The sequence below is a fragment of the Carettochelys insculpta genome, chromosome 3 (genome assembly GCF_033958435.1).
Source record: "Carettochelys insculpta isolate YL-2023 chromosome 3, ASM3395843v1, whole genome shotgun sequence".
Classification (NCBI taxonomy): domain Eukaryota; kingdom Metazoa; phylum Chordata; order Testudines; family Carettochelyidae; genus Carettochelys; species Carettochelys insculpta.
In genome coordinates, this window is record NC_134139.1 from 160,163,551 (window position 1) to 160,191,421 (window position 27,871).

General features: G+C 41.0%; 1 protein-coding gene across 2 annotated transcripts in view; it reads left to right on the forward strand.

Annotated features, from left to right (window-relative positions):
• Positions 1-244: 244 nt before the first annotated feature.
• The window catches only part of KHDRBS2 (KH RNA binding domain containing, signal transduction associated 2), a 596,284-nt gene continuing 568,657 nt past the window's right edge, over positions 245-27,871 (forward strand). For both annotated transcript variants that reach the window (XM_074988883.1, XM_074988882.1), the window contains exon 1: positions 245-335. In XM_074988883.1, coding sequence (XP_074844984.1) covers positions 245-335 — 91 coding nt within the window. The remainder of the gene's footprint in view (positions 336-27,871) is intronic.

Genomic DNA, 27,871 nt, shown 5'->3' on the forward strand with positions numbered 1-27,871 from the left:
GGTGGGGGGGCCCCTTCTTCCCGCCTCTCTAGTTAAGGCCGCGGGGAGCGGGCAGGCGCTCAGTGGAAGGGGCAGCGGCAGGCGCGGAGCCAGCGGGGGCCGTGCGGGGCAGCGCCGGGCAGGGCACCTCCGCCGGCGGAGCGGAGGGACCCCAGGTGCGCGCAGCGGGGGCGGGGAGCCGAGCCCGAGGAGCGGCGGCCGAGCCACTGCAGCCGGTCCCGGGCGCGGCGCGGGCGGCGAGACTATGGAGCAGGAGAAATACTTGCCCGAGCTGATGGCAGAGAAGGACAGCCTGGACCCGTCCTTTGTTCACGCGATGCGCCTCCTGGCTGAAGGTAAGTCTCGCGCCTCCCCGCGCGCCTCTCCAGCGCTGCCTCGCAGCCGGGCGGACGTGGACCAGCTGCCGGGATGCTCGGGCGCAGCCGAGGCACTGCGCGCCCTGGAGTAGGCAGGCAGACGGGGGCTCCTCCTTTTCCTCGGCGGGACCCCCCAGCCTCCCGGCAGAGGTGCTTGAAACCTGCTCCAGGCGTGAGGAATGACCGATCGGCTTAGCCCTCGCAGGCAGAGCGGTGGGCAGGATAGTGCTGACCTGCCCACTCCTCAAGCGGGGGAGTGGGGGCAGAGGAAAATGCCAGCAGCGAATTGCCAGGGAGTGGGGGAGCGCGTATTTCAGCAGCCTTGCTCAAGTGCAGAGTTGCCCTCCAAGCTGGTTTGTGGAGAAATGCTGAACCGAGACAGGAAATGCGAATTTCATGGCTAAGGGTGAAACACTGGGGAGATGTTATTCACTCTCATGTGGCTACTGTACATGAAAGCAATCAAGGGTCCCTTGCTTTGCAAAGTGTGCATTGTGTTTTCTATGTTTGTTGTACAACAAGAAGTCCTGTGGCACCTTGTAGACTAACAGATATTTTGGAGCATAAGCTTTTGTGGGCAAGGACCCACTTCCTCAGATGCATGAGTGTGTGTGTGGGGGGCAGGGGGGTTCAGAGGAGTATTTAAAGATTGGGGTGCCCATAAAAGGGAGGGCCAGAGCTGACAAGGTCTATTGTTTGTCTGTTTTTGTTGCAGTAAGGCAGAGAAGACTTATTATATAGGGAGATGCATGTTATCCCTCCTCCCTCTATTAGCAATAGTTTTTCAAGCCTGTTCACTAAGAGCTCCTGTTAGCTATTGTATGGAGGAACTTGTGAAACCATTTATCAAATATCAGCTATGAGAATTGTGTTTGTATTTCATTTTATTTTTAGTGCTGAAAATGTCGGTCTTTTCATTATTTTTTACTATAATGATTTATTTAATTGAGCAAATGTGCTATTTCAATTGGATAGAATATTTAGGTAGGGCTTTCATGGTTTCTGATTTTATTTACACAAAGACAGATGCTAGAATTTCATTAAGCTCATTACATCTTGTTTTTCATGTTTAAGTATCATGTTTGGGTTTATATTATAACAGCAAAAATCACTGCTATAGCTATAAAACAGCATTTTGTCAGTTGACTTTTCTATTTGTACATTCACTGGATATGGCATATCAATTTCATGCCATCATTTCATCAAGGGCTTGATGCATTTTTTCATCTTTGTACTGTAATCTAAAGATTTATCTCAAAACAAATGCATTCTTCACTATATCTTATCTGTGTTTGTGATATAACGACATTCTGTGCATGCATATTACTTAAGAAGGAAGTCTTTAAAACTTTATCTTTCTTAATACATGGCATAGTTATTTATTGACGATAGACCTTATTGTATAGGACTTCAAGTAAAGAAGTAGTATAATTGGTTAAACTCTCCTCATGCTTTCTCTTGCTTTTTGTTGTGTATATTTAAAATATTTAAAATATTGCCTAATTGGATACAAATGTAAAATAGAATAGTGACAATGAAGCACAAATCAAGATTCAATACCCAAACCTGAAATGAAACTAAAACAAAGAAAACTGTAATGAAATTATAAAAATATTCACAAATGTATACTACCCTAAAATCTAGTAAAGTGAATAAGTTTCCTAAGTTCCATATGTCTTGGCATTTAACACTTTTAATGCTAGCACTTAAAGCAATTCTTTAGTCAGCAGCCTTCACTATAATCTGTCTTAAATACATACTGTATTGATTGAGAATAAAGTTACTGAGTCTTTATTTTCATAAAGTGCTTCTGTCTGATGATGGGAACTCCAACATGAAAAAGGACACATTTAATATATTTATAATACCTGTCATGCTGCCACACAATCACAGTAGTTTTTACAGCTGATACACTAATTTGCTGATGATAAACTTATATTCCTTATTGCTCAAGGGGGTAGTTACTTGCACCCTGCAATTTGATCTTTTCCCAGCAGGGGGAAGTATCTGCTGAAAGAGTGTGTGGGAAAGAGAACACATGAAATAAATATCCAAGGTGTGCAAAGTGTAGTCAAATAAAGAAAATAAGTGTTATTTCTGGGTTTCCAGTTCATGCAAAAATTGCATTTTGGACAACCGGTGAGACTGAGTAAATTAATACTTCACTGGTTTCTTTTGAGTGTAGTTGTGGCTAAGTGTACCTGAATATTTAGAAAGTCAAAGATAAGTTGTCTCTGGAAGCTGTAGAGAGAATACTAATGTAGGAGTCACACCAGATACCTGACATTAACCTTCAAAATGCTATCTGTTAAGCTTTCTAGAGATGCATTTTAGAGTTATGCATAAAATCACTTCAAATAATTTGGTTAAAGTATCAGAAACAAGTGTATTTGATACTGCTGCCTTTAAATAACAGTGCCATAGATTTTTCCTTTAGAAGGGAAGTGTGTACAACAAGCACAAATACATCTGGATGCCTCACAGGTAGAACATCATTAGATCACAAAACATTTTTTCCTGCACCAGAGAGATATTATGGGATGTTTGTACTGGAGCTATAGTCTTGGATTCCTGATTTTGTTTGTTTGAAAAATATTAAATGAAAATCTTCATAGCAGCCAACTACTCTTTTAAATGGCTATTTATCATGCCTCTTAATTGGCAATGGATTTCTTCAATTAAACATGCAGTGCTGTGATGTTCTCTCTTCTTTCTTTTCGAGTTGAGAGCCTATGGCATTCACTCTGACCTGAAAGTGCTATGATTTTTTATGTCACTTTCTAACACCTGAATGTGAAAGTAGACAAGTGTTTGTGGACTCCTTATAAAAGCATATAGGAGAAGTGGGTCTCACCCACAAAAGCTCATTACCTAGTATACAAATGTGTTAGTCTTTAAGGTGGTACAGGACTGCTTGGTTTTTGTGAAGCTACACGCTGACATGGTGCACCTCTGATACAGGAGATAAACACTCCATATGCACAATTTTAGTTAGGACAACTTATTAGATTTTAAAGTCATGCTGCTCCTTCAAAAACTCTTGAAGAGAATATTACACATCTTTTTTATTGTATATAACTCATTTAAAATGTGACTATATATTTTCCCCTCAATGTTGCATTGCAGAGGTAGGGAAAGGGTTCCTGTGTATGTAGTTAATGTCTGAAGACTGGAGGGTGTCATGGCTAAGCACTGTCAACCTGTTTTTAACTTAGCAAGAACTGAGGGCAATCAGCACCTGACAAAAGTTAAGAGCTATGTTATTGTACTGCTGGAGCCTCAACCATTTTGGTAGGTACTGCGATAAACTTAGCAAGAGGTAATTCTTATATTCTTAGCAAAGGAAGTCTTATCTTAGTTTGGAACAGTGGCATTGAACAATTTAAATGACTTGCCCCAAATCACATAGGAAATATGTATCACAGCCTAGAATAAAACTAAGGTACACTAATGCCCATTTTCCTGCTCTTGTAGAGATGACTGGTATATCAGACTGGAAATAAGGTGTATGCTTTTATGTTAAAATAATTACCACTACCTAGAAGAAGGACAAGTGATCTCTTCACTGTAGAGCAAAATATAATATGATCCAGTGCATGGAAATTGAAGCTAGACAAATTCAGATTGAAAATCATATGTAAATTTTCAACAGTGAGAATAAAGAACCATCAAAACAAATTTTCAGGGGTCAGAGTATATTTTCTATCACTGTCAGCTTTTAAATCAAGATTGGATGTTTGTGTAAAATGTACGCTCTAAAAGTTATTTAGGGGCAGTTCTCTGCCCCGGGACCTACAAGAAGTCAAACTGGTTGATCACACTGGTCCATTCTGGCCTTGGAATGTATGAATCATTTTCACACTGTAAGGGGGGCATGATTCACAGAAGTTTCATTAGAAAGTTTGTTAAATAGGAATATTTAGTTCTGTTATCATTTATGCAATATATTTTCCCAAATTCAGATATTGTATTAAATTAATACAACTATGCTAATTTTGGCTGTTTATTTGGGTCTATCAGTCATTGAAATCCTGAGAGTTTTTCATTATTAATTACTTATTTAATCTGTCACCTGCTATAAGAATCATAACAGTTCATTTCATGGCTCTTATTGACTGATTGCACAGTAAATTAGTTTTAGTTCATTTTTTTTAACTTACTTATCAGATGTTACTGCTTCTAGTAATTTGATTTCTCAAAGCTAGTAGATAAAAATATCTAATATCTTACATACCAACAAAACCCTAAGAAAACTTTTTGAGCTGTGCCCTGCATTTTCCCTTTACTATATTTGTTTATATGCCCGTAGTACCAGGGTCCTATTGTGGCAAGTGCTGAACAGACACTGGGTGAGCACATGAAATGATTTATGTGCTTTTAAAACCTTTTTGCAGGAGTGTAAAACATGAAGATGATTAAATTATCTGTGAATATGTAAGAAAACATGCTTGTGTAATTCATTATGTGTAAATGAGGGTGACCTATAGGTACTTAGAAGCTACTAAAACGCCTTGACCATGTCTACACTACAGATCTTTGTTGACAAAACTGGGGTTTTGTTGAAAAAACACAGGGAGCATCCACACCACAAATGCCTTCTGTCAAGAAACTTGACAGAATGCAGCAGTTTTCACAGGAGAGTTAACTCGCTCCCGTATGAGGCATAAAGCCTCTGTCGACAGATTTTTTTGACAAAAAATAATGTAGTGTTGACAGAAAGGGCTTCCGATTCACTGGGCAGCCTTGTTTGCAGAGTTTCCGGTTGGCTGTTCTTCTGAAAGAGGGCCAGGCAGTCGTGCCGCTCTCTGTCGACAGAGGACGTCGACAGGGGGAGCCTCTATTAGGCGTGGACGTGTCCTGTCAACAGAGGGGCTTTGGGGAAATATGTCCCAAAGGTAACTTTTGTTGACAAAACTCCACAGTGTAGACCAAGCCCTTATGCTTTTTAGTAAGAGAATGTCAATGACTTGATGCTCAAACCATCAGTGAAGAAACAAATAAAAATGGCTTGCAGACAACTCAAATATTGAATGGACTATGCATGTGTGATAGTGAAAATAACTTGAAAGATGTGATGCAACAGACTTTAGCATGCTCACTTGTAATGCAAACAGAGAATACAAAGACCCAACTGAAGAAAATCAAGTAAAGCACCTGCCCCCAATGAAAATTGCCATACAATATATTGAATATAGAATGTGACTACTATGTTTTGCAACAGTACAGTTACCCTCAGATTTTCAGCTGACGCCACGAAGCCAGTGGGAATACAACAATTTATGTTAGGCGAGGATCTGGCTGTGATACTTCTCAGGGCTAGCCATAGCTTTGAGGTATCTTACTGGCACCTGTCCTTAATTTAAAGAAGCCCCGTCTTTGTTTGCTGTGTCTCAGCTCCTTGACTTCTTTTGTCATGGGCAACACAAGTGCTGCCCTCTCAGTCTGTGCAAGCTCCACCTCTCCACAGGTTAGTAATGGGCATGTTCCAGCCCTCGAAGCATCTCTCTGCTCTGGAGTGTTCAGCCCCTGGATGCTCAGATTTCTGAGACTTCCAAAGGAACTGTGCACTCCAGATTACCAGTTCTACCTTAGGTCCTTTCTATGTTTAACACAGAACAGTTAGATACGTTTATAGTGAAAACAACCAACAGTTCATTTAACAAAGTAGGGAGGGCCAAATGATAGCAAACAGAAATATTGGAAAAAAATGGTTACATATAGAATAAAATCATAACCGGTGTTCTAAAACCTAGATTTATTTAGCTGTGTTTTAACTGCATGTCTTGTGGAACAAAGCTTGCTCCGATGTCCTTCCAGGATTTTTTTTTTGTCAACCCTAGCTCTAATCCTATTTTTATATGAGACAAAGATTTTACCAGCTTGTCACAGGTGCACAATCCTATTTGCCTCTTTGTAACCCTGGATATATCTACACAGTCTTTTATCTTTATTCATAAATTGTATGCCCTCCTGATATGTTTCATCCTGTAGTTTTCATGATGTCTGGTTGATATTGCCATCTTTTTTTTAACTAGTTACTCTGTATGCAAGTAGACTTAAAGAGCGAGATACACACTATACAATGAGCAGTAAGAGAGAAAAATCCCTGCTACCGGTTGAACCTCTCTAGTGCAGCACTCTCAGGAACTGACTGGTGACAAATGAGAGAATTTGCTGAATGACAGGAGGGCAGTATTGTCTGGCAGCATTACCTACATTTCTACTGGCATAGTGGGCTCTTAGAAGACATTTAGAGGTAAACTAGAGAAAAGTAACCGCACAGAACACTGAGAACCAGGACTGATGTCTGTAAACAAACTTTATGGGACCACAGGAAACTTGGCAACACCCATGATAAGTGGATATCTGGCTAACTAAAATCAGTCAGGACTACGGATGTTGCTGGAAGAGAGAGTTCTGGATTAAAGATGTTCCATCTGTAACTTCTTGCCATCCTGGCTGAATGAAATCTGTCCAAGGTATGTCACTTGCTGGTGACCTGCCTTTAACTTCAAGGTTTTAAGAACATTGTTTCTAATATGAATGAATAACTTCTTAAAAAAATCTAGCTATACATTTTACAATGATTATGATGACCAGTGGGGCTACTGTCTCTACATGGCACTCTTGGGTCAATTATCATGCATATACGTGTTTCAGAGGACACCCGTAAGATTCTGCCCCTGCCAGTTGCCAGAAGCAGATTCCTGGGTTACGCTGAGCTCCATATAAGTCTTGACTTAGGCTCCATGTCTGCAGATAGTTCCAAGGGGACAGATCCAAAGCTTGTCCTGAGACCCATTTAGATACATTGTGCTCCATATGGGCTCACTCTCATTGAGCTCCTTGGAGGAGCAGCGTATCAGAGGGGTAGCTGTGTTAGTCTGGATCTGCAAAAGCAATGAGAGGTCCTGTGGCACCGTATAGACTAACAGAAATGTATGAGCATAAGCTTTCGTGGGCAAACACCCACTGCATCTGACAAAGTGGGTCTTTGCACATGAAAGCTTATGCTCATACATTTCTGTTGGTCTATACGGTGCCACAGGGCCCCTCATTGCTTTTGGAGGAGCAGAACAATCCATTTAACAAGTGTGAAGTCATTCAGTGTCCACAAGCCTTGAGCCTTAATGCTATCATTGACACAAATCTGTGGTAATTGCAGTAGCCAGTAACATCGTTATTGGTTCAGTGTATTTGCTTTTTGCCTCCTACCAGATTAATGTACTAGGTCTACAGTTCACCTAACAGTATTTTATTTTTAGACACCTGGAAATTAATTTGCTTGTTATATAACAATGTGGAGGTCTCTTGGATCATTCATATATATTTCTAATATGAATCTTGGAACAATAATAAGGTCACTGCATGCAAATTGCTTTCTCTTGTAATGTCTAATGTTATGAAGATCATATCCTTCTTCAAAATATGAAGGATTATTGGTTAATTCTATGATTTACTTTAGTCAGGCCTTAGTCAATTCTATAATTCTTATTTAGTATTATATAATATACTTACTATTAGCCAAATTATATAGGCAGTTGAAGCAGCAATGAGATTTTATTAGTTGAAATTATATAAATATAGATTAAATTAAAATGAGATCAATATACCTGTTAAAGCAAACTCATACATTAATATGATATAAAGCCATTTTTTCTGGCATTGTTCTCCTTGTTTTTGTGGGGTTTTGCGGGTCTTTTGCTGTTGTTTCTTTCAGGTGGTGTGAGATCTGATCTGACAGAGAAGGATGGTTGTATTAATCTTCATTTGCTTTGTTGAACCTGGAAACACAGAATAAATAATTAGCAGATTGTCTTAAGGAGGAATGCAAATTCTCCTTAGTAGTTTAAAAGTTTGTGTTTATTGCAAACAATCATTTTAGGTCTGTTTTTAATATTTTGCCTAAGCTCATTACTGACCTAATTTTGATTTTCATTAAATGAAGAGAAGCAAGTAGAGTTAGTGCACTTACCGACTAATGTTATGTATCGTTTCTAAAATGTACCAGTGTTCTAGGCATTATGGGTCTGATCCAAAGCCTGTTGAAGTCAGTAGGAGTTTTTTCTTCATAACCTTTAATGGGTTATGAATGAGTCCCTATACAAGTATCTCATGCTGTTGGCTGAGAAAATTAAATATAATGGTTAGAATAATACAAAGGGAACCACTCTTATTCTGTAGCATTTGTATTTTTATTGGGATATGTTAATTGGACTACATAGCTATTCAAAACAGGAAGAACGTTATCAAAGATTACATACTTAGATGCCCAGTGGCTTCAGAGAGCATACTTGTCTTCTGCTGTGCAGTGCAAACAAAGCTCTGAACATGTCACTTTAGAGAGTACTAAACAGACTAAGACTCTTAAACAATGACACAGGTGAAGCTGCCTCTGAAAGTGTTTGTATGACTGGAAAAGTTGTAAAGCCAATTTTTATGTCTATCTTTAAAAAAAAGAGAAAGAAAAAAAGGGAAAAAAACCATAAGACTGAAAAAGAAAAAAGACCTTTCTTTGAGGTCAGAAATGGTTTAGAATCATTTGATCTCTTATCTAAGGAAATGTGTACTTTGAAACATAGTAAATTATCTTTACAAAAAGGGAAAATGTAGGCATAGTATCTAAAGGATAGATTCCAATAGTCTTACATAGAGTAGTGCTTGATTCTGTACGTCGTTCTGTTTGGAAACAGACTAAGAAAGAATGAGAATGCAACTGAGCTGTAGTAAAGCTATCAGAATCTGGCCTTATTGTTTAAACAGGGAAGGTAGATGCATTTTCCATGTCAGAGGCTTATCTGGGCAGCCTCTGTATCATGAGTGCTGGCTGGTTTTAGAAATGAAAATGTTTCCCTTGGAAGAAGAATACTTTTCTTTGTTGTGGGGTATTGTTTTAGTGTATTTTTTCCTGATTTTGAATCTCTTCAGTACATTTACACTAGGAACAATTAGAGAGACCTTCCGTTCTCCTCCTTCAAATCTTGATGTAGGGTTGTTTTGGGGTTTTGGTTGCTTTTTTATGGGGGTGGGGGTAATAGATGAGCATTCTGCAGTCAGAACAAAGAGGAAAAGACAATAACCGGACTACAGAGTACAACCCCCCAGATAATCCTTTATCTCCAACACTTTTAAAACGTGCATAATATTTGGAAAGAGACAGGCCGCTCTTGACCTGGAGGTGGCATGATTGGTCTCTAGATGCCAGCTTATATCTCTAGTTATAGAGCCTCTCATCTCTTTTGAGGGAAGGATCACCATTTCTCAAAATAAATGCTAGTTTCTTGAGTTGTTCTTGCAGTCTGTGTGTAGGCAAAATATAGCCTATGTAAATTAGATTACAGAATTTGCAGTAACAAATCAGACCATTCAGTCATTAGTCCACATAGCTGGGTATTTTACCTCCAACACTTGCTCCTGAAGAAGCTTGGAACATGCACATGTATGGTAAAGTACTTATTCACCCTGCTAGTGTGTAAATGGAATAAAACAATTCCTTCCTGACAACCGAGAGCATAACTTTAGAACTTGAGAGAATGGATTTGTCGATTTTTATGTTATAATGCATAAATGTGGATGTCTGTGTGAGCCCGAAGAGCCCTGATATACACTAGGGCAGAAAGTTGATTCTGATACGTCAATTCTAGCAACGTTAATGGTGTAGCTAGAATTGCGTATCTGGGATTGACTTTGTTTTCTAGTGTAGACCAGGCCACCGTGTATGTAAGTTCTGCTTCCAGCCGCAGTGTCATAGACTAAGTATAGTGATTGGGTACACTACTATTCTTTAAAAAAATAATTTAATAGCCATTATATTGAAATAAAATTATCCCAGCCAGTCCCCATGCCACAGTTCAGAGGAAGGCTAAGTTCTCCACACTACCAAGTTTTGTCAATAAACCTCTCTTGGCACAGGGCGAAAATATCTCCCTGACCCAAATATGGGACAGGGAGATATAGGCGGGAGGGGCGGTTCCTCCTGGCTCCACCAAACCCTGGGGAACTTGGAAGGAGGTGACAGCCGCCCACATTCCCCAGGAGCCTCGGGGAAGCAGTAGCTGCCAGTGATCCCCGGGAGCCCCAAGGAAGCAACAGGGACATGGAAGCCAACCACCCTCCCCTGCTTCCCCGAGGCTTGGGGAATTGACTCCCACCAGTCACTGGGCTGACAGCCTGATACAGAACAATTAGTCCCTTTTAAAAATAAGTTGAGACACCTTTTTGGTGTCCCAAATATGGGACCACCCTGCCCAATATGGGATGGATGGTCACCCTATTTGACATCCAAATCCAACAAAACAAATCACCAAAGGGTGTTCACACCTGATCACTCCTGTCAACAGATCATATTTACACTGATCTTGTCCACACTGGGGATCTTGTCTACACTTGTCCAAGAGATTTTGTCCACACAGTGGACACCATTGTTGGCTATGTGAACAAATGAATTGTGGGTATGTATCCCACAGGGCAGTGTTATGGGCAGGCAAAGCTGGTTGCTGCCTGGCAGGCAAACCTGATTGCTGCCTTCTTTTGATTCCCACTGAGTTCCCTACATCTCACAAACCGGGAAGAACTAGTAGGAGAAATAGAAGTGGGTGGAAACATGGGCTGCAGTGACCATGAGATAGTATATTTCAGGATCCTGACAAAAGGAAGAAGGGTGAGCAGTAACATACAGACCCTTGATTTCAAAAGAGCAGACTTTGTCTCTCTGAGAGAACTGATGAGCAAGATCCCTTGGGAAAGAAGGTGAAGGGGAAAAGAGTTCAAGAGAACTGGAAGTATTTTAAAAAATCTTACTGAAGGCACAGGAACAAACCATCCCTCTGCATATTAAGAAATGAAAATATGATAGGCAACCAGCTTGGCTTCACAGGGAAATCCTTGGTCAGCTTAAACTCAAAATGGATGCATATAAGAAATGGAAACTTGGACAGTTGTCTAAGGAGGAATATAAATATATGGCTGGAGAATACTGGGGAGTAATCAGGAAAGTGCAAGCACAATTGGAACTGCACATGGGAAGGTAAGTGAAGGGTAAAAAGAAGGGTTTCTGCAGGCATATTAACAATAAGAGGGTTATCAGAAAAGGTGTGTGGCTGTTACTGAATGAGAGTGGCAACCTAGTGACAGATGATGTAAGAAAAGCTGAAGTACTCAATGCTTTTTTTTGCCTCCATCTTCACAGACAAAGACAACTCCCACACTATGGTGCTAGACAATGCAGTATGGGTAGGTGGAGGGCAGCCATCTGTGGGGAAGGAACAAGTTATGAGCTATCTAGAAAAACTAGATGTACACAAATCCAAGGGTCTGTATTTAATGCACTCACGAGTACTAAGAGAAATGGCAGACACCCTTGCTGAACCTTTGGCCATTATCTTTGAAGACTCTTGGAGATTGGGAGAGATCCCAGATGACTGGAAAAAGGCAAATGTAGTGCCCATCTTTAAAAAAGGAAAGAAAGACAATCCAGGGAATTACAGACGAGTCAGCCTTACCTCAATCCCTGGGAAAATAATGGAAATGATCCTCAAGGAATCCATTTTGGAACACTTGGAAGAAGGGAAAGTGATCAAAAGTAGCCAACATAGATTCAACAAGGGCAAGTCATGCCTGACCAATCTGATTAGCTTCTATGTCAAGCTAACAGGCTCTGTGAACATGGGGAAGTCAGTGGATGTGATATACCTTGAAGTCAGCAAAGCTTTTGATACAGTCTCCCATAAGTTAAAGAAGTATGGATTGGATCCATGGACTTGAAGATGGATAGAAAGCTGGCTTGACAGTCGGACCCAATGAGTAGTGATTAATGGCTCAGTATCTGGATGGTTGTCGATTTCAAGAGGAGTGCTGCAAGACTCCACTCTGGGGCCGGTGTTGTTCAACATCTTTTTATGACCTAGATAAGGGACTGGATTGCACCCTCAGCAAGTTTGCAGATGACACAAAACTAGGGGGAGAGGTAGATATGTTGGAGGGTAGAGACAGGATCCAGAGTGACCTGGATAAGTTGGAGGATTGGGCCAAAAGAAATCTCATGCAGTTCAACAAGGAATAGTGTAGAGTCCTGCACGTGGGATGGAAGAATCTGAAGTATTGTTATAGGCTGGGGACCGACTGGCTAAGCAGCAGTACAGTGGAAAGGGACCTAGGAGTTATGGTGGGTGAAAGGCTGGATATGAGTAAACAGTGTGGCCTTGTAGCCAAGAAGGCTAACGGTATATTAGGGTGCATTAGGAGGAGCATTTTGATCAGATCTAGAGAAGAGGTTGTTCCCCTCTATTTGGCACTGGTGAGGCCACATCTGGAATATTGTGTTCAGTTTTAGGTCCCCCAGTATAAAAGAATGTGGATGAGCTGGAAGCAGGTTCAGCAGAGGGCAATGAAAATGATTAAGGGACTGGAGCACATGACCTATGAGAAGAGGCTGAGGGATTTGGGCTTGTTTAGTTCACGGAAGAGAAGACTAAGGGGCAATTTAATAGAAGCCTTCAACTACCTGAAGGGGAGCTCTAAAGAGGATGGTGAGAAACTGTTGTCAGTTGTGTCAGGCAGCAGAACAAGGAGCAATGATCTGAAGTTACAGAAGGAGAGGAGTAGGTTGGATATGAGGAAAAAACTCCTGCACCAGGAGGGTGTTGAAGCACTGGAATGCGTTGCCTAGAGAGGTGGTGGATTCTCCATCCTTAGAGGTTTTTAAGTCCCAGCTTGACAAGGTCATGGCTGGGATGACTTAGTTGGGGTTGATCCTGCACAAAGCAGCGGGCTGGACTACAGGACCTCCTGACGTCTCTTCCAGCCCTACGATTCTATGATCTTTCTCCAGCTGCCAGGTGTGGCATCATGAATAACTTTGTGAGCTCCCTATGCTGAGAAGTGTTAAAGCAGGATAGCAATCTGTTCCCTTCCCTCTGCGGCAGCAGTCTGCCTGCTGCTGACTTCCTAACTTAGTATGGAACAGGAGCATTCCAATTATTTGCTCTTTGTTCCCAAAATGAAGCAGCACACTCAGTTGCTCCATATTTTGATAGGGGCAGGTTGCATGCCTCCAAGGCAACAAAGAGAAAAACACTGAGCACAGTGATTAGGGCAGGCATTGTGGGATACTGGTGGAAGTAAGTTCTGTAGACAAAACAAACAGCAATGTTTACACTGGCTCTTAGTCAGAAACAGAGGGAAAAGCAAAGAAAAATGTCTTTAGTCAGGGTGAAAGTTTTTTGGTGATGGAACTGAATGTTTTTCTTGACAAAAGTCACATTGCAGTATGTATGCTCACACTGTTTTGTCGCCAAAAGGCAGTGTTTGATGGCAAAAATTGTGGCATAGACAAGGCTTTTAGTCTTGTGCACAAAGTGAGTGATTTTAACTGTTCATTTTCAATGGTCATTCCGTCTCCCTTTATAATAGCACCAATAGGAGGAAGAGTTTAGTGGTTTCTCCTGCCCCCCGCTTCATCTATTCATTCATCCTGTAGAGATATGAAAATATAAATTATTTTGAAGGAATGAAAACGAATGGGAATTGGGCTTGCAAAAATGCATATAATATTTAGCATATTCATCTATTGCAAGAGCAAATCATAGCTAAACAACGTTGGAATTGAAAGGAGAAAGAGGAGCACAAGGAGGCATATTTCAGTATATATATTCATCCTTCTTCCTTGTCCCTGATCTCTTTTCATGCCTTGGATTGGGCATATCCCAGGGAGATCAATGACCCATGTAAGAGTAACAGCGTGCTGTTTTTGGTTCTCTGTGCCTTAAATATTGAGTCTGTTTTGGTCTGGCTATGGTCTGAAGAAGTGGGTCTGTCCCACGAAAGCTCACCTAATAAACTATTTTGCTAGACTTTAAAGTGCTGCTTGACTGCTCCATGTAAGAGTGTGTGAGGAGGTAGTTAGCTATCAGGCTTACGGGTGAGGAATCCATTATAGCCATCAGAGAACAGAACTAATTCTACAAAGTATTTCTCAGGAGGCTCTATATACTGAATATATCACGGGTCTTTGTTTTCTGACCAGACAAGCTGGGAGTTTGAGGTGAAGTTTGATATGCATATCAGGTAATGGCCTTGACTGGATCTGTCCATGGTGGACAAAAATCAATGACTTAAAAAAAATAGAAATGGATTGTTTTTAATTTTTAAATCATTAATAAAATACTAAATTTCTCATTTAAAGTAATTGTCACAGTTAAATTTCATCAGAAACGTGCTACACATACACTTAGAGCCTCATAATAGCTCCAGTCCATCTAGACTAACTGCTAGCTCTTGCTTTTTGAAAGTTCAGGGCTTTTATTTTCAAGCTGAATAGGACTGATTTTATTCTGTTCTTCTGTGGCAGTGTATCTTGGCCAAGCACAGCAGAGGAGTTAGTTAACAAATTGTATTAAATAGAGAAACACATCATATAGCAAGATATGGAGCTGCATAGAAAAGAGTGGTGGAGTGGACTAGAAATTAAAAGGGAAGACATTATTCATCACACACACAGCTTTCTGAATTTCCCCCCGTTTTTGCTGCAGAAAACCTGTCATGTCTTCTGGGCATGAGAGAGATCCTATCTGGGAATATTTTGAAGAGATTTGTTCTTAGTATAAAAAAGGAAAATATGTCAAGTGTGAGCAGTGTAAGAAGAAAATACCTAGTTGCAAGAATGAAACATCATAAGGAAAGCTTTTTATTGGTAGAAAATTATGAGAATCAAGATGTGGATATAGGTGAGGGGATCAACTGGTTAGTAACTTAAATAATTTACTTTGCAATTCATCATTCTTCAAGACTCTCTCTGTATGGATCTTAGTATAAGTGTGATTTGACAAGTAAATTCCCAAGCTATTTGCTGCGTAGGATGTTGCTAGAACAAAAAGTTTTGCTTAGCTAATTCTTATGTCTTGTTTAATTAGTTAACTAGGTTTAGAAACTATCATTTAAGTATACAATACAAAAAAGCTGCAGTAAGAGAAATGTGAAATTGCTCGTTGCTACTGTTATTTTATTGTTTTGTACAGGTTGAACATCTCTAATCCAGCACCCTCAGGACCTGAATGGTGCCTAATGAGAGGATTTACTGGACCACAGGTCAATAATGTCTAGCACATTACCAACACTTCCACTGCTTATTGGGCTCTTAGAAGACATTTAAGGACAAATTACATCTAAATAACAGCACAGAACACTGAGAGCCAGGACTGGTGGCTGTAAACAAACTTTATGGGACCACAGGAAACTTGGCCACACCCACAAGGTGGTCATGCAGCTGACTAAAATCATTCCCTATTATGGATGTTGCTGGACAAGAGAGTTCCAGGTTACATAATACATGGCCCTTATTTTGGAACATCATGGCCACAGACCATAATGGTGATGCCATAAGTCCATTCCCTATTTTACTTCAGCATATCTCAGCTTTTACAAGGGAATCCCATTCTATACTTGTTTTCTCAAAAAACGGAAGTGCCAGTGATTTTAGCGGGACCCAGAGAGTCTTAGTGTTTTTGGTAACTTGATTTAAATCAGTTCACCCTGGATCCTTCATAATACTGAACACTTTAGTCAAACCCTTCAAATCTTTTGTTGTACATTCCAGGCAAAATAATCCTAGTAATTACAATGTTCTGTCAATCATACAAACATAAGACTGGAAGAAACTTTCAAACTCTTCTAGTCCAGCTTCCCGCAGGACTACGTATTTTCTAGACCATCTCTGACAGGTATTTGTCTAACCTGCTCTTAAAATTCTCCAGTGATGGAGATTCCACAGCCTAACTACACAATTTATTCCAGTGTCTAACTGCCCCCTGCCCTTGACAGTTTTGAAGTCTATTTTCTAGTGTACAAAACTAAACTGTTCTTGCTGAAATTTTAGACTCTTTCTTCTTGTCCAATTATCAACACTTAAAGAGAAAAATGCTTTTCCCTAGTCCTTGTAACAATCTTTTATGTACTTGAAATTATCATGTCCCCTTTGTCTTCTCCAACTAAAGAAACCAATTTTGTTCAATCTTTCCTCCTAGGTCATGCTTTCTATGTGTTTAATTATTTTTGTTGCCCTTCTCTGGGCTTTCTCCATATTTCTCAAAGGCAATTAGCCAAGGTGAAGAGGTATGGAGCCTAGGGCTACATTAATTTTTCTGAGGGCCTGGGGCTACTAAATTTTGTGAAGTCCCCTAAGCCCTGTGGTGGGAACAAAAATTAGGGGATCAGTGTGCAGGAGGGGACTGCAGGTTGAGACAGGACTATAGGTTTGGTGCAGGTGGGGGTGAGGGCTCTGCCTGGGTGTCTGAACTCTGATGTGGGCCTGGGAGTGAGATGTGATGTGCAGGAGGGTCCAAGCTGTAGTCAAGGGACTTGGACTGTGAGAGGGGACTCAAGGCAGGAGCTTGGGGTGGGGAAGGAGGGTCTCTCCAGGAGTTTGGCTGGGGGAGGGGCTCAGTGTTGATGTGTGGGGAATGTGGTGTCTGGGAAGGAGTTAGTGGCTTAGAGTGTGGAAGAGGGCTGGGAAAAGGGTTGGGGTGCAGGTGCTTGTTTGATGTCACCACAGCCAATCTGGTGTCTGACCTCTGTAACTTTGTTCTCACCCACAATTATTTCTAATTTGGGGACAATTTATACCTTCAGATTAGTAGAACTGCTATGGGCACCCTCATGGCTCCACAATATGCTAATATATTTATGGCTGACCTGAAACAATGATTCCTCAGCTCTCGTCCCCTATTATCCCTCCTCTACTTAAGATACATTGATGACATCTTTATGATTTGGACCCATGGTATAGAGACTCTAGAAGAATTCCACAGAGACTTTAACAATCTGCACCCCACCATCAACTTATGTTTCGATTGCTCCACGCAACAGACACATTTCCTGGACGCTACAGTACTAATCAAGGATGGTCTGATCGGTACCACACTGTACTGGAAACCCACTGATTGCTACGTTTACCTATACCCATGTAGTTTCCATCCTGCACACATAACTAGATCCATTGTTTATAGTCAAGCCCTTAGGTACAATCGCATTTGCTCTGATCCTACTGACAGAGACCAAAAACTACAAGATTTTTACCAAATATTTGTAAACCTGAATTGCCAACGAGGAGAAATGAAAAAAAAAAAAAACAAATTGGCAAGGCCAGACAAATTCCCAGAGACCAGCTACTCCAAGATAGGCCCAAAAACGCCAAGAACAGAACACCACTGGTCATCACCTGCAGCCCCCAACTCAAACCACTGCAACGAATTATTAAAGACCTACAACCTATCCTTAATCATGATACCACACTACAGAAGGCCCTAGGTGACGGGCCTGTTCTCTCCTGCAGACAACCTCCCAACCTTATGAGGATTCTCACGAACAGCCACAGTCTATACCACAGGAACACCAGTCCTGGGACTTTCCCTTGCAACAAAGCTTCCACAACCAACATCATATATGCAATCATGTGCCAACAATGCCCACATGCTTTGTATATTGGACAAACTTCAAAGTCTCTTAGACAAAGAGTTAATGGGCACAAAACAGACATAAAAACACTTCTGATCCACAAACCTGTTAGCCAGCAGTTTAATGGAGTGGGCCATTCTGTTACTGACTTAAGAATTTGCGTGTTACTGAAGAGGAATTTTCACAACACTCTTCAAAGGGAGGCTGCTGAACTCTCTTTTATATTCAAATTTGACACATTAACATGTGGTTTGAACCAAAATTGGAACTTTCTGGGTAGCTATAGGGGCTTGTTTGCATACTTGGCTTAATCTAATTCTTGACTCCACCCCCGCCCCCGCTTCTGCCCCTCCACTCTCTGATTTGCTCACCTTGATAATTTTTTTTTCTGATTTGTCCACCTTGATTACTGTTTTTGGTTCTCTGTGCCTTAAATATTGAGTCTGTTCTGGTATGTCTATGATCTGAAGAAGTGGGTCTGTCACATGAAATCTCACCTAATAAATTATTTTGTTTGTCTTTAAGGAGCTATTTGACAGCTTTTTTGTTTTGATATTCACCTGCTGGTTTGTTCGAGATTTAGGCACATGTGTACAATATACATGCAGGTGTGCATTTCCTTGTTGCAGAGGCTCTTGGCAGTTACTTTTGTCCTGGGATTGGGAGGTATGTTTTTCCTGTCATCTGCAGTCTAATATTTACTGCAACAATTTGACTGGTGTTGTTAGCCGGTGGCCGGGTAATGTGCGGTGAGGTATTCCCCTGGGTCCTAAACAACCCAGTGTTTTACTGCTGGAGCAGGGAGCTCCTAGCGCTCTCACAAATGGCCAGGCTGTGGTAACAAAACGGTTAAAGTTCTTTTTATTGTGCCGGCTGTGTTGGAGTGACAAAGTGTAACAGCAGTCAGGCTTAGATCTTAACTAGTTACAAGTTTATTTAAGCTACAGTTATAAGCGTGCGGTTACAAAAGGCTATTGTCTACTTCTTATATGCTAGCAAAGTACAGGTGTTAACAAGTTACGTTACAGTCCAATACAAAGATATCTGTTACCATCTAACACAATGATATCTTGATACAACAATATCTAGTTACAGAGCTCTAATTCTTTAACTGTGCACACCAAAAAGGAGACCTTAGCATGGGTATATCTTACCCTCCTTGTGTCTCTCGATACCAGCGTAGCCAAGCCGGATCGGTCACTCAGTTCCGCGGAAAGACGAATACGAGGTTGGGCGTCGCCAGTTGCAGACCTTGGGAGGCAATCACCTGACCCGACCAGCAGGTAGTTGGTGGAGATGCACTCAGAGTTAGAGTTCTGCTGGGCCCACATTTATACCCCCTTAGGTTACGCATTCTCTTTCTTATCTATGGTGCCAGATTGTACTGGTCTGTCTTTTGTGACGCCAGTTTTTACAAGGGCAATTCTTACTTAATTTGCACTTGTAAGACAGGAGATAAGCAATTTGGGAGTACAGGACATTCTTTTGCAGGGGCGGAGATTTCCTCTTCTGGGATGGCTGTGTGGGCATCAAATCCGTCAATGCCAGCTGGGGTGATTTCCTGAGGTCCCCCCCCCACACCTCTGTTGTTGACAGTTTGGCCTGTTAGCCTTTTATCTGTACTTTCTGTTTCTCAGGGTCACGATGAGCTAGCACATCTGGGCCTCAATGAGAGACATCAAAGACTGTGCTGTTTAACTGCTGTTCAGTGCCCTGTGTGCTCTCAGGCACCTCAGTGGGGGGGGGCGCAGCGAGCAAGCTGGCTTGTAAGGGTGAGACTTTTGTCTGGCTACAGGTGTTCAGATTTTCAAATAGGCTTTTACAATTGCAAATTGACATGGATTTTACATTTTTAATTTTGTTTTTTGTTGCTTCTTCTGACTTATTGTTAATATTACTGTTTTGAGGGGTTTTTTTTTCCCCCGCTAACCTCTGTCAACTTGTGTAAATCCAGATTTGGGAGCAGTTTGCAGGAACAGTCTTTGAGGAATAAGTTAGTGAGCTATCAGAAAAAGAATAAGGTGCTGCAAAGGTTATAATGTCAACAAGGAACGTGAAAAAAGAGGTGTGCTTTATACTTTATGTGCCTAGTTCGACTTCTAGAAGAATTACCAAGTAGGTCATTGAATGCTAGTGTGTACACCAAATACCAGTCTTTGGAACTGCAAACTATTTATTGCACAAGTAAAACACTGTTGGGACTTAAAAAGTATGAGTCACTTGAAATAATCTGTCTGAAGAACAAAAAGAGTGACAGCAGAAGAGTGAGATTCTAGTTGGTTTTTCATTCTTATGCAATTTATGAGAAAACAGATTTCTGCAGTCAACAATTTGTGCTCTTAACTCAAGTAGAGAGTTCCTGCAGTAATACAGGAAACAGAACTCTAATTAGAAAATGAATAGAGAGGAATGAGTTTGAAATATATCCATGACACTGACTTTAATGCAATTCTGCAAATATATCAAACCCAACAAAATCTACAGCTGGAGATGGAAATTAGTTATGGATTAGCAACAGTGCTCCATGTTTTCTTCCTTCTTGGTCTATTCCTCTCCCTATTCCTCACAACCTTTAGTAATTTGGAAGACATTTTTCTAAGTACCAATGACAAATATTTTTAAAAAGGAGGTATGTGGGGAAAGGAACAGAAAAATGAAGGAAAAGAGTGAGAAAAAAAGTGAAGGAGAATTAAAAGATGAGAAAGAAGGAATTAATATAAAAAAGAGGATTAAGGTAGTGACTCAAAGAAGTAGACGGAGACAAAGCTAAGAGAGAACTGAGTAAGAAGTTCAGAGAATTAGACAAATTCCAATTTAAGAGGTTCATTCACCCCCACCTCAGGAAACTGATGAAAGCCAGAAATTTTCAGCCTTTCTATTATTTTATTGTATAAGTTTAATAGGGAGTTCTGAAAGCTTGCAATTAAGTTTTGATAATTAAAATGAATAGATGAAAGCAGCTGCCAAGCATTAAAAATGAACTGCATTTATTTTAATATAAAATAAGGAAGGAAGGTTCAAAGTTCTATTTTAACCTGCTGCAACCTCCCATGCAGAATTATGACTTTGAAGTTAATTTACATGGCAGTAGGTTTGGGACATATTATAGGGGTCTATAGTGTGCATGTATATGCTTATAATTAAACAATAATTACTTATGCATACACCTTTCTACTATATAGATGCTGCCTGATCTGTACAAATCAACCACAGAAACTATAGGAACATTGCATCAGAAGCTGTATACTAGTTGAAATAGTACAGTTAGACAGGTGACAGTCACTATATTTAAATATTATATTTCAACACTGATTTTCTTTCTTCCTTTAACATGTAAATTAGAATTTCTTAATCCTCATTGTAGCTTTTAGTTACACATTTTAAGGTTGCTTCTTTTTCCTCTTGATGAACCCTTTCAATTTTTCATAAGAATATATCATTATTATGAACAAAGAGACCTGGGATGGACCTTATTCACTTATTTATATCAATAGTCTTAATAACAAGGATCAGAATGCTCTAAGCTCTGATAATCATTTCCTTTTTGTTCCTTCAGCTTCTTCCTTACACACTGCCTTCGTCTAGCTTTTTCAAAACACAGCTGCCAAAATTTTCTTCCTCATCAGTCACTAAGACCGTATGACTCTTCTCTTTCACTAACTGCCTATGATGGGTGACTCCCACATTAAACAGGTGGAAGGCATAGAACAGAGGGGCTAGGGAGACCTTACCCTTCAGCAGCTGTAGGACATTATCTTGGTGTAGGAAAAAGCTTAAATGAACCCTGATCCACCAAGGGAGGGAGCTTGTGGGTATTGGAAGCAGCAGGAAATACAGCTGATGGCTGTAGCCGTGAAAGGATCAACTGGGGTGAAAGTAAGAACTTCCTTACAGGTACTCGTGTACCGGAACTCCTCTTGGAGGGATGTAGGAATGTCAGGGCAGAGGGTTAGTGTGTAGCGGATACAGGAATCAGGGCAGTGGTTGGATGGACAGGGCTCAGGGTAGGGGTTAAGTGTTTTGGGAGCAGAGGAGTCAGAGCAGGGGGCAAAGGAGTTAAAGTGGGGGGTTGGAACTAGGGGGGCAGTCAGGGCATGGAGTGGGGTGTGTGTGCATAAGGGAGAGTGCAGGGGTGGACTAAGGGCTGAGACAGTCCCAGTCAGGGGATTCAGGGCTGCAGCAGTCACCAGTCTCAAGTCTATTGCCTGCTCCCTGTTCCCTGCCCTGCATTGCTCCTGTTCCCAGCCAAAGGGAGCTGCGAGGACACTGCACACAGGCAACAGAAGCAACGGTGGATGGTGCATGAAGACTCCTTCCTGTTACCTTTCCTTTCCCCTGACATGCTGCAGGAATGGGAAGTGCCTGAGCTGCAGCCAGCCAGCATGGTGAAGGGCAGGACAGGCTGCATGAGCCACCAGGTATCCATCTAGGAGCATGTGTCTCCTCCTTCAGTGCCCCCCCAGCTGGCCCCTTTCATGACATGTATGTTTCTGCTGCTACCAACTGGTGTGCTGCAGGGCCAGCAGGACAGGCTGGGAGTTCCACTGCAGTGGAGCACCCCATGCACGGGCGCCTTTCTTACCAGTGCAGAACACCAGGGTGTGCCAGCCTGCTGCCACCTTTAGGAGTGGCAGTAACACACCTATGCTGGAAACAGCTATATAGATTCCCCATCCCCTACTCTGGCAGATGTCTGGGAACTGGAAATGTGCAGGAAACTTTAAAGACTCTGACACTTCCATACTGACAGACTAAGTGGGTACTCCTTAGCCTGTGACTAAAAAAGAGGAGTTGCAGCCCAGTAAGAAGTGATCTAGTGGAACTATATCCTGGGGTGGACCCACAAGACATCTGGATAGTGTGATGCCTCTATAGAATGCTGGCTTGGGGCATGCTGAAATGGGACAGACTGCGTCTCCTTACATTGCTGTATCTCTGTCATGACAGAACCCAAAGGTGTGTAAAAGAGACTCAGGAAGGTTTGCAGCCTGCCACATATGACTTGGCCAGAGCTCCCTCTAGAATGACCAGGACACAGAGCTGTGAAGCCACTGGCAGGGACTTGGCTGTTTCACTCACCTGCTACATTTCCCCTTAAGCACTGTAGTGCGTATACTTCTTTCCTCCCCTTCAAAACTCTTAAGAACTCTGCCCCAATCAGACTTTTCTTCCTTTAATCCTCTTGATCCACTAAATATGCAAGTCTTGGAGCGTGTCTACACTTGCATTCCTCTTTTGAAAGATGTATGCAAATAAGGCACAAATTTACATATTTAGCACCTTATCTGCATATTTTAATTTCAAAAGAGCTTCTTTCGAAAGAAAAAAGCCAGTGTAGACACTGCTTTTTCGAAAGTAAACCCTATCTTTCAAAGAATCCTTCTTCCCATTAAATAAAGGGAAGAAAGATTCTTTTGAAGATGGGTTTACTTTCGAAAGAGCAGTGTCTACACTGGCTTTCTTCTTTTTGAAAGAAGCTCTTTTGAAATTAAACTATGCAAATAAGGTGACAAATATGCAAATTTATACCTCATTTACATATTCAATTTACCTCATTTGCTTACCTCTTTCAAAAGAGGAATGCAAGTGTAGATGCACCCTTGATGCTGTGTCAGCTTTCTCATCTCTTTCCTTTCTCAAGTGCTCTTTTCTACTGTTGTACTGTTGCTGTGTTTCTTACATGTGATGTGAACTTGTTGGAGAAGGCATTTATTATAGCCTTATGTGTAGTACCAAGAACACTATAATTATATCATTTTAACCTTTAGATTTCAGTAACATTTATTGTTGCTATTGCTGTTATTATTTATATTGCTTTTTAAAAGCATACAACTGAAGTTTATTATTCTTGCATATTGGCAAGGTTTATCTGAATTAGTAATTGAATTTTAGCTATTGTATATTTGAATTACAGCAATGTGATTCACTTGGGCCGTTTCAGAAGTGGCATGCTAATACATGAGTGAAAGATGCAAATTCCCCACGTCTCATTAGCATAACATCATGTGATTTGGAGTCCAGAAGATCGTTCTTCCAGACTCCAAAACGCCACGTAGAAGCTTGGCCCCGGGGGAGGAGGGGCTTCTGGAAGGAAGTCCTCCTTCTGAAGGCCCCTTCTTTCCAAAAATTGGACGAGCCGCACAGCAAGCTGTGTCAATTTCGAAGTGCCATGGCTGCCGGCATTCTAATGAGCTGCTGAATATGTATTTCAGCACTTAATTAGTAAACTTATTGAACCTTATTAGTGACATGCATAATAAAATATTTCTATAACTGCAGGCTATGTTTACACTAGCCCAAAACTTCGAAATGGCCATGCGAATACATATTCAGTGCATCATTAGAATGCCGGCAGCCACGGCACTTCGAAATTGATGCAGCTCACCACGCAGCTCATCCAGACGGGGCTCCTTTTTGAAAGGACCCCGGCAACTTCGAAATCTCCTTATTCCTAACAGCAGATAGGAATAAGGGGATTTCGAAGTTGCCAGGGTCCTTTTGAAAAAGGAGCCCTATCTGGACGAGCCGTGTGGTGGCGAGCCATGTCAATTTCAAAGTGCCACGGCTGCTGGCATTCTAATGAGGCGCTGAATATGTATTTCAGCACTTCATTAGTGAACTTCAAAATGACCATTTGCATTTGCATGGCCATTTTGAAGTTTTGGGCTAGTGTAGACATGGCCGAAATGAGACAGCTAAATGGGGAATTTAAAATAAGAATGAAGATTAGTTTTCTCATTTATTTTATATAATATAGATGGTTTTAAATTAATTCTGTTTTTAAAGCAAGCTCACCATTTATTTGTTTTAGGGATCTTTTGGGGGGCTGGCTTGAAGATATTCTGTCATTTAGCCTAATATACAGTAAAGGCAGGACATGACAGTGAATGTGAAATATTGATAGGTAAATCTATACATTGATCGCAGTCACAGGAATCAAGATCTGGAAGGGACCTTGAGCTGTCATAAGATCCAATCATCTGCATGCACTGGGGGAGGATCATGCCGATGGATGTTTGTCCAACATGTTCTCATAAGCCTCCAGTGATAAGGGTTCCACAGAGTTTTTCCAGAGTTTAACTACTCTTTTCATGAGGAAGTTTTTCCTAATATCTAAGATCAATCTCCCTTGCTGCAGATAGAGTCCATTACTCACTTATAATCTTATTCATTATCAAAGTTTTTAAAGTAAATATTGAAAAATACTGTACTGAGAATACATTCCTGGAGGCCCATACTATATACAGTCTCCTTGTTTGATAGTAAACCATTGATAACTACTCTTGGCTGTGGCCACACTTGGCCAAAACTTCGAAATGACCATGCAAATGGCCATTTTGAAGATTACTAATGAAGCGCTGAATTGAATATTCAGCGCTTCATTAGCATTAGGACGCTTCCAGCCGCGGCACTTCAAAAGCGCTGCCTTCGAAAGTGCCCGGCTACGCGGGGGTCCTTTTCGAAAGGACCCCACTTCTTTCGAAATCCCCTTATTCCTCTCAGTGGAGAGGAATAAGGGGATTTCGAAAGGAGCAGGGCCCTTTCGAAAAGGATCCCCGTGTAGCTGCGCCGCACCACGTGCTTTCGAAGGTGACGTTTTCGAAGTGCCGTGGCCGGAAGCATCCTAATGCTAATGAAGCACTGAATATTCAATTAGTATTCAATTTGTATTAGCTAATATTCAATTAGCTTCATTAGTAATCTTCAAAATGGCCATTTCGAAGATTTGGCCAGGTGTGGCCACAGCCTTTGAGTATGATCTTAGAACCAGTTACGTATCAAATGTATAGTAATTTCATCTAGACTTCATTTACCTAGTTTGTTTGAGAATGTCATGTGGGACTGTGTCAAAATCTTTAGTAAAATCATGATATAATAGGTCTAAAGCTTCTTTTGTGCCCATCTATATGTCAATAACCCTATAAAAGAAGGAAATTAGGTACGTGTGGCATTATTTTTCTTGACAAACCCATACAGCTCTTCCTTATATTGTGTGAGCCTCTAGATTCTAACACAATTATTGTTTAATAATTGTTCCTCCTGGGTGTTGATATTAGGCTTATTGGTGTATAATTTCCTGGGTTTTCTATGTTCCACTTTAATTGCCTTTCTCCAGTCCTCTCGTACCTGTCTGTCCTCCATGAGTTCATAAAGATAATTGCTAACAGTTCTGAGATTGCTTCAGCTAGTTTGTTATCATAAATTTGACAAAGTAGGAGAGTAAGGTTGAGGTCATGAATTTTAAAGACTGATCTGGCCCCCAATGCAATACCTGGAAGAACTCTCACTGAATTTAATGTTGTTGACTCAGAAGAGGCTGAATTTATGGTAAGCTACTAGAAATGAGCAGGGAAAGGGACCATTTCCTTTGGCTCTAACTTGGCACACATTTGTGCAAACATACCATAGAAGCTTATTTTTCAAAGTGTGTGGTCTAGTGTAAGAGGTGGACATAGTCGGAGCTTCCACTGACTTCAATGAAAATTTGTTTATATGAGGAGTGCAGGGTTAATCTTATGCTCTCCTCTTAACCACAAAATTACTGTATATCTGTAGCTTTATTTCTTAGAATGAAAAGTCTCATAACAAAGGGCAGTCATATTGAAGTAGGAGAGTGGCATGGAAGGTTGGTCAGACTCACCTTTAAGTCTGATGGATAAATCCTAAAAGCACCCTTCTACATTATCTATTTCCACGATTACCAGAGCATAAAAGTGAAGACTGTGAGCACTGCTTGTCTAATAAGACAACATGGATTCCAGGATGGTCCAGTAGCATCAGGAAATGTCATCCTTTGGCTGGATTTGTTGGGGTTATGACCACATAGGTATTTTAGAAAGATTTTTTTTTATCTTTATATAGGTGTCTGATACTCTTCATATACTGTAAGAGCTGTAGGCCCTAGCATAATTATAAGATTGGGTGAAACTGAATGAGACAGAATTAAATAGTGCAATATGGTTAAAGAGAAGACAGCAATAAAGTCCAGGTGCTGCAGAATCAGGAAGCGGACAGGTGATTAAGACTTGAAGATTTTCTGGTATATAATGGCAAATAAACCGAATATTTCCAGGCTTGAAGAGAAAAACAAGCAAGTTACTTTGTATTCACATTTTTCACATTAACTGGCTGATTTCATTCAGCTGCAGTTATGCAGAAGTTTATGAATATTAATATGACTATAAGAATGGCCAGACTGGGTCAGACCAAAGATACATCTAGCCCAATATTCTGTCTCCCAGTGGTGGCCAAAACCAGATGCCCCGGGGCGAGTGAACACAACAGATAATCATCAAAATGATCCTCTCTTGTCATCCATTTCCAGCCTCTGACAATCAGGCTAAGGACACCATTCCTTCCCCTCCATGCTAATAGCCATTGATAGACCTAACCTCCACAAGTTTATCTAGTCCTTTTTTATTCCTGTTGAAGTCCTGGTCTTCACAACATCCTCTGGCAGTGAGTTTCACAGGCCTACCATGTACCACGTGAAGATGAATTTTTTTGGTAGTTTTAAGTTTGCTACCCATTAATTTCATTTGGTAACCTCTAGCTCTTATTTTATGGGGACAAATAAATAACTTCTCTTCAAGTAGCATCCCCATAGGTGCTGCACTCTGTGTGCTGGTGCATCCTCGTACTAGTGCTTGGAGAGTCTTCCATAGCTGTGGTTTCCTGTGCTGTGCATGCAGCACTTCCTCATGCTCTCTGAGGTGTATGTGGTGCAGGCTCCTCAGTTCCTTCTCTACTGCCCTCAGTGGCAGACAGTGCATCATCAGTCTCTGCAAGAGAGTTTGAGGTTTTTTGTTAGTAAGTTAGCTTATAGTTGGTGGTTAGTCCTAGTTGCTTACCCTTGTTCTACATGTATGCAAAAAAAAAAAAAAGCTTTTGAAATAGGTTTGAGGTAGATAGTGCTATGTCAGTGCTGTACCAGGCTTCCCGGGGTTTAAGAGGTGCACCACATGGAAGGGTGCCATGCCCACTTGTGATGGCTGTGTGTTCTGCGTAAAGTGTTTCAACAAAGGTTACCAGATGCAATCGTGATTCCACTGTTCCAGCCTGAAGGC